At 33.3% G+C, this 8,300-nt stretch overlaps 1 protein-coding gene across 1 annotated transcript in view; it reads right to left on the reverse strand.

Moving 5' to 3' along the window:
* The window catches only part of LOC110035588 (prolyl endopeptidase-like), a 64,845-nt gene extending 57,932 nt beyond the window's left edge, over positions 1–6,913 (reverse strand). Inside the window, exons 1-5 of the mRNA XM_020739840.1 lie at positions 6,571–6,913; positions 6,267–6,486; positions 5,996–6,196; positions 5,825–5,895; positions 5,579–5,741 (exon numbers count right to left, since the gene is read on the reverse strand). Of these exons, the coding sequence (XP_020595499.1) occupies positions 5,579–5,741; positions 5,825–5,895; positions 5,996–6,196; positions 6,267–6,486; positions 6,571–6,851 (936 nt within the window). The 5' untranslated portion in view covers positions 6,852–6,913. The remainder of the gene's footprint in view (positions 1–5,578; positions 5,742–5,824; positions 5,896–5,995; positions 6,197–6,266; positions 6,487–6,570) is intronic.
* Positions 6,914–8,300: the final 1,387 nt, after the last annotated feature.

An 8,300-nucleotide genomic window follows, 5' to 3' on the forward strand; every position in this document is an offset into this window, starting at 1 on the left:
ACTCATGGATTTTGATATTGAAATATGAATGAAGTTAAACACATGATTGAAGTTGCATGTCTCAACACAATAGAGACGAATATAATTGAAGCATGAATAAGACCTACAGGAGAAAGTGTAACAAAGGCACGTGAATAACACCTGATAGCATAAGAGGAGTCACAACAAATAACGCACACAAACAGCCATCGGAATGAATGTCGCACACTTTTACGGGAGCAGGACAAAAAATAACCACAAGCAAAATGGGTGAGAGATGAGATATGCAACTACGATACAGTACTACATAAGTCATCACAATGTTTTTTTAAGCCAATGCACTATATATATTTGAAATCCAACATTAGCAGTGATAAAATATCATCATAAAAATGACTAAGAAAAAGTTGTATAAATTTATCTAGTAAAGGATTGGATGTGGACTACTAATAATAAGATGGAAAGAGATAAAAATCTAACGACTTCGCAACAAGTTTATGAAATAAAGTAAATCTAGGCAAATTGAAATATAATTAATGCAATAATTTCATAAATTTCTAATTTATAAGTATTATCACTACAAGATCTAAAATGGTATTGTCCTTCGCACAATAAATTTTTTAAAGGCCTTTAAAAGAAACATTTATGATTTTAAGCGACCATTATATTTTTATCGGGTATAAACTCTACATACATTATGTTCAAATTAAAAAAAAATTATAATTGTCATAATATCAATTTCTATAAATATCCCATACAAGTCAAGTAAATCATGGAAATGATATAAGATGAGTAATAAAATGCTAAGAAGATAATATTGGTCGGAAAGAATAATAACAATGACCATAACTAATTTCTAAAAAATAAAATGAAATTAAAATCAAACAAGCCATACAAATATGATGTACCTATATGAACAAACATCTGCCTTCAAGGAAAAAATACTCAAATAATTTAAATATAAGTTGTGATGAATTATGCATTTTTAGAATCAATCAAATTGGCAAATGTAAACTTTGTTTCTTTTAGGGTTTTTTATTCACAAATTTTCTAAGATATTAATGCAACTTAATATTCCCTCTAAGACCCCTTTTATAAATTTTAGAATAAGAAAATCAAAAATCAAAGATAAAATAGATCCCAATTTCTTCATCATTATAAAAAAATGCCAGTAGATAATCCATCAAAAATGCATTTTCAAATTACACAATCATTCCATCAACTATAGCAGACATAATTATTTTTGTTTCACATCCAAGCGTAGGCTCGATTTCTGGTATGAGTTGACGTTCAAATATAATCGCATACTCAATTCGGGTTTAAATGTCTAATTCTTACTCTTGATCAAGGATAGATTCAATTTTATGAACGGCGCCATTTGATTGACCAAGTGGTTCAAATCAAAATGACATGATTAAAATGCAATTCTGGCTAAAACCACTAAGTTTTTGAATGGCACAAATCTCGTGCGTAATGAATTATAAAATGCAATTAACAGTGCATAAAACCCTTTGTTCTACAAGATCTCCATAAATGATGCACACATGCCTACTAATATAGATCTTTTGATTTAATTAAGTTCACCACCAATCTTTCAATTATGTTCATCACCACAGCCCTTCCCCCACTCATATGCTCTAAGCTAATCATAGTAAACTTCTTCAATTTTAAAACAAAATATTGATATTATACTCTAAGCACTTAACATCTAAGATCAGCCTAATCAACAATTTTCTCTCATCATCAGGAAGAGAAATTAATCATAATAGTTTGCACCTAACAGAAACATGAAACCACATCATAAAGTGATCACAAGATAAAGGCAAAATCTTTAGAGTAACATTTTATCTAAATTCAATCTATCTTTTAAAAGTTTTACTCGGAGCTAACTCTCTTAAAAGAGCAAAGCATGAACTTTCATAGCCCACAAATTAAGATTACATGTGATTGCGGGTGTGCATTATTCGATCAAAACCGAAAAATTGAACCAAGCCGAACAAGTTGATTATATTTGGTTCCAAAACTGCTCGATAGTATACATATAACATCTGTAAATTTTTTATGTTTATTCATAACCCAACTTCAACTAGCAACTAAATTTTGGTTTGTTCATAGCATAACTGTTTAAACAGAATTAAATTTCAGTTCAACCAGTTCAATTTTATAAAATATTGATTGGTTCGATTTTTTGGATTTGGATTTCCATTGCAATCGATTTGAATCAAAATTGATTCATCCAAACCAATAGAATGCTCACCCCGGTATGTGACAACTAAATACTAAATATTAGAATTGTACTTGATTAGGTAAATCATCAAGTAGCCTACTTTAAAGAAGAAGTGAATGACATTAGTCAAAGATATTTTACATATGGAGAAGAGTAATATGTTATTATTCATCCACTTAGAGACTTCAAACATCACTTAATATATAGGGAATTCAAATTGCATATAGACACACATCAGCCCCTTACGCTCATCAATACATTGAAAAAATTTAGCTACAAACATGCAAAATTGGAATTTCTACGTGACTACACTTATATCATCAAACACAATTCAGAAGTTAAGAATCGATTTGTAGATGCACTATCCATGATTATATAAACCATCACTTTTTCATATCTTTAGTTTCCATTCTTTCATATATTTAATACCCTATTTGCCAAAATTTTCATTTGATTTATCATAAGCATAAGAACAATACACTATCTTTAATAAATCCTTTCATGGCTTCGGAAAGATATTTATTTAAAGGCAAACCACCCAGTCATATGGCCTCCCTCTGGGATTATTTAACATTAGAGCTACATTATGAAGGGATTGCAAAGAATGTAGGTACATACACGACAATTAAGACGTTAAAGGATATATTTTATTACCCTTCCCTTAAAAATAATGTCTATAGGATTGTCACCTCATGCTATACATGCAAATAGGCAAAAATAATAAAATAAAAGTCAGGAAAGCACCCTACATTGTTTGTGCCTTCAAACCTTGGGAGAAGCTATCCATGAACTTTGCTTTAGGTCTAGCAAGAACACCTAAATGAAACACAACATTTTTTTTTATATATAATTGACAAACTCTCCAAAATTACACTTTCTATCTTGCAACAAAATCAATGATGTATCACATATTACAAGAATTTTTTTAGGGAAATTGCTAGGCTACAAAGGTTGCCCAAGACCATCCTTTTTGATAAGGATGTCACACTTATTTAATAATTCTAAAATCTTATGACAATTAATTGGAAATACATTTAAATTCTCTCCAATCTTTCACTCACAAATAGACGAGCAAACAAAGGCAACAAATAGGTATTTAGGAGAGCAATTAAGATATTTACTCAATAATAGCCAAAATAACTAAGATCTATATTTAGCTCCATCTAAATGTACCATCATAGCACAATTTTTCTAATAAAAATAAAGATATCGTTGAAATAGTCTTTTACAACCCCAAAAAAAAAGCCCTCTGACATAGCTAATGTTGCATCTCATCCATTTTCAAGTTTTGTCATTACATTTGTTAAAGACTATACAAGCCTTCAAAGATGGGGAAAAAAAATAACAAAGCAACATTATGCAGGCTATAAACAAAACTACAAATGCAAAACATAGAGGGAGAGTAAATACGTAATGATAAATATTAGACTTGAAATAAATACCACCAAATATAAAAATCTCCAAGCAAAATCTTGAGAAACATTCAAAATCTTTATAAAAATTGGACCAAATACATATTTTTTCTAGAGTTGCCAAATATCTTTCAACTTTATAAATTGAATATTTAATGTAGATAAAATTGTATAATTCTAAGGAGATACTTCACATTAAATTTTGGCGACTAACTCTTTTACATGTGATCAAAAAACCAAATGCAAATGAAAATCCAACATACTTTCAAATAAAGCACCACAAGATGAGATATGAGAACACAAATAGTTGACTAGATGAAAAGAAAAACTACCATATGAGGATACATCGCTTATATAGAAAGAATTTCTCTATCTTTTTATTAATGAGTACACACATATTTCAAGTCTTGGGGGAGAGTTCTTTGGGGCCAAAAGTTAATGCAATGTAGCATAGGCCTATTATTAGATCTATAGAAAAAGCATAGGCCCTTCCTTTTAAATAGTTGTATTTGTATGCATTGTAATAAAAAAATAGATTGCGTGGAGCTTGGGTATATATGTTAGGAATTGTACAAGTGTTTGAGATTCACATACCATGTATCAAGCATTCACAATCATAATACATAAATAAAAAGTCAAATTAGGAAGACAAAATAAAAAAGTCAACCTAGATGGAAGTGGTCAGCCATGACATTGAAATCCTGCATGCAAATACACAATAAAGCATGAAAATTTAATTTAATCGGCCCAACTCAAGAAGCAACCAAAGAAGAGTCAAAAAGTCTACTTTACCATCAAAGCACCACCAAATTCTATTCTCCTTCAAATAAGAGTTTGGCTCAATCTTGTCAATCAACTATCCTAACCACCTTGAAACATGCAACCAACTCCCTCCTAATTGAGGAAATTTGAAATTTAAAGGTCAAAGATTCAAAGTCTCTAAAAAAACATGCAAATATGGTGTATTTGCTACAAGAGACTTGTAATGTTGGTTTGAAGGAAATTTGAGAGTTGTTGGTTAAACAATTTCCTTCTCTTTGGATTGGTGGCCAAGAGCTCATTACTTTTGGGAGGAATTTATTTTGCAAGATTTTTCTCATGCAAATCTTGAACAGAATTAACCCTAGGGCTCACCTACATCCCCTATAAATCACATGGTCAAAGCCTACTTACTCCTTTGAAAACAGAAAAAGCAAAATATTCCAAATTTTCCAAAAATAACCTATGCTAGGCTAACAGGACATGGTCTCAGTTTTGCCCTCATTTGTCCAATCCAAATCCCTTAGAACTCCATATCCAATCTACAAATATTCCTAAACAATCCCCAAGTGATTCCAAGTCCATCAGTTCCTCCTATTGCAAACCCTAATTGTCCAAAGTCACCCTACAAGCTGTCCAAAAAGGTGGGGTACCCTTGGGTTGGCCAACGCTAGCCTCTCCGATACCCATATACTCCTCTCTAAATGCATCCCAAAGTTCCAACGTGATAGTAGAACATTCCTACAGCAAGCACATTCCCTTGGAATAATTTAATTCCAATATTCCCTCACAAATTCCTTAAGGAAGCCCAAGCATGATGTGTGTACACATGGGAAAAATTTGGAGCTTTCCTCTAAGTCAAGAGTAAGAGTTTTGGGTTCATCCCACCTAATGAGAAAAGTTCATAAGTATGAATTTATTGCATGGCATGAACTCCTAAACATCGACATGTATTGAGGGAAATAGTATAAGAAATGATAGCAACTACAACGTTTATGAGCAAAGTAATTCCTTATAAAAAGCTTAATTAAATTTTCTGAAAAATGAAGTTTTTAAAACAATACAATAACCTTACTGATCGAAATCAACAAATCATAATTGCTGATGTAAATGGAGGAAATATACCAAGGAGTGAAACAAAATAAGGGGATTGATACTGATCTCATATAACGAGAAAGAGAATATCAGCCTCCTACATTACCTTTCCATCTTCGGTGACAACTGCATCAAAAACATACTTGGGGTTCTCAGGATCCCTCCAGCACAATATATCCTCGGACTGATCAGTTCCCAAAAAATGGTAGCAGAGCTGATGGTTAAGATTGATGTCAGTCTCTGTCCCTGCATCTAAATCGCCCCCTTCTCTGTTGACAAACATCAACAAATGCACGTTAAGTGCGTTTCAAAACCTAAATTGAGAAATAAAAATTCACGAAATTCTACTGACTTCGGCGCCGGATATCTTCCATAAAAAAACCCCTTCCCATCATGAGTCCAACTAATGCTCGAGAACTTAACCTGCAATCATCAGAATGAAATAACATTTTCAACCCAATCAAAGCAAAGATCCAAACATAAGCTTAAGTAGTAATAGAACGAAATGCCAATTCTCTTCTACCCATGATATCGTATCAGGCTCGGGCTTCTTGTCATCGATCCGCATTACTTTTATGGTTACCCAGTCGCTCCCACTCAAGCTAAGCCCATATGCCAGGTATTTCCCGTCCCTGCTAATCGCAGCAGTGCTAAGTGCCACCGTCCCGTCCTCGCTCAGTGAATTCGGATCGAGTACAACTTCCGCTTCCGATTCCAAATCGCTCTGCGAAGAAAATCCAAATCTCAGAAACCCTCTGAGTTGCTCGAGACGGAACACGGTCATCCAGCATTACCTGGACATACAGAACGCTCTGCGCCTGAAGGCCGGAGTTGTGGAAATAGAAATACTTCCCTCCCCGCTTGAAGGGCGTTTCGTACCGTGGATGGTCAAACAACTTGGTAATCTCGTCGCGCAGCCGCTCTCTCTCCCCGCACTCCACCAGAACCGAGTCCGTAAGCGCCACCTGAGCCTCCACGAACGCTTTCGTCTCCTCCGAATCCGGATTCTCCAGCCTAAGCTCACCAGCAACAGAGAAAACATAATCAAAACCTTCATATTTACAAGTAATAAAAAAGAGATCATTTGATGGCAGCCACCAGCGATAGGGGTCGGAAATGAGGGTGCCATGGTAGTCGTCGACGACGGATTCGTCGCGGCGTGCCGGCGGGTAGCGTAGCGGCAGCAGAGGGTCCGAGAGGGAGCCCATGGCCGCGGCGGACGAAATGCTCGAGAATGAGGAGGAAGTGGGACGACGTAAGAAGGACGAAATTGAGAAACAGGGTCTTCGCACGTGCGGAAGGCGAGAGAGGGAGTGGCGGGATTTAAGGAAGAGGAAGGAGTGTAGAATGTTGTGTGCGTGACGGGCGGATGAGAACATGGCGCGCGAGGCTCGGGTGAGCGGCCGGGCAGGGCGGGTTCCAGATAGTGCGAAAAAAGGAAAATTTTGGATTCTGAAGCAGAAACATCTCAATAAGTGAGAAATTAGCTCTTTAAAATCATTTAAATTTTGACAATTTTAAACAATATGTGAATTGGCCTGATATCTGTATAAAGATTTTTTTTATTTATTTGTAAAAGAATTCATATATTTACAAACTTTTTATTAGAATGCGAAATGAAATTTTAAATTGTATTAATGATAAGATTTTTTGGCTTTATTTTTAATTTATTTGTACTCATTGATTTTAATCTCATTAAAAAAAAAATAGACAACTCGATTCAATTCTCAACTTATAATGAATCCAAATAGTTCGGCTCAAGTCAGAGCAAACTTGATCAAATTTCAAGCTAACAATAAATTAAATGCAATCAAATTAAAATTCTTCAAGCAAATCTTAACTCAGCTCACAATAGAACCGTTCGAAGCACTAATGATAGATTTGTCTTAAAATAAATAAAATTTAAAGTCTAAAATTAATTTTTTTATTTGTAGCAAAAAATAAAATAAAATTTTAAATTTCTTAATAAAATAAACATAAAACATATTGTTATTGAAAATGTGTTCTAATTAAGAGGATAGAGCGAGATGAGAATGGCGTAAAGATGTTGTCATTTTGTTGTAAGCTCTGTTGACATTCAATTGTCACTGGTGTAGCATAAGAGGGTTGGTCACCTCATTTTTTGTTGGTTGAAGTGGAATTAAAAAATAACTTTTACATAGAGATTCAAGCATATTGCTCTATCCATGGATTTTGCAATTTGTCAAGTAGACTAGGCTTTTATTAGTTTTTTAATTCGTTGTAGAAAGATTGAGAAGGATGTGTGTATAGTACTAAATCTACTAGTTGATTAGTAAGTTAATATTAGTTATTAGAGATTTAATAGAGTTTAATGGGTTCTCATGGGTCTTATAATGTTGTAGACATTCACCTCGACTATTAAGAAGAATTAGGGCATGCGAAATAAGTTAAGCTTTTGTTGCTCCTTTTTTTTTTAACTGACTAATTTTTTCACCCCCTATAAATTTGTGAATTCATAACAAATGTATTTATGTCTAAATATTTATGATTTTTATTGTTATTTTTTTTATTTTTTTATTATTTATTTGTCATATCAACTCAAATATGTGTTTATGTTTGCATGAATATATTATTGTTCTTTAGAAATAAATTTCAACCACTTGTGATTTTCATTTCCCTCTTTTATTTTTATAAGAGTATTTGTCTTTCTCACGTCATTCTACTCTGCTTATGATTGTAATTCAAATTTTACCAAATTTCATCACAAATTTGAAGGTAAGTCTCTTTTTTTATGTTATAGAAATTTTAATTTTGAATTTCAACAACAAGTTTTCTCCAAATTCCGCTAGTGAAATAAGGATTTCTAT

This window comes from Phalaenopsis equestris, unplaced genomic scaffold (genome assembly GCF_001263595.1).
Source record: "Phalaenopsis equestris unplaced genomic scaffold, ASM126359v1 Scaffold198345, whole genome shotgun sequence".
NCBI lineage: Eukaryota > Viridiplantae > Streptophyta > Magnoliopsida > Asparagales > Orchidaceae > Phalaenopsis > Phalaenopsis equestris.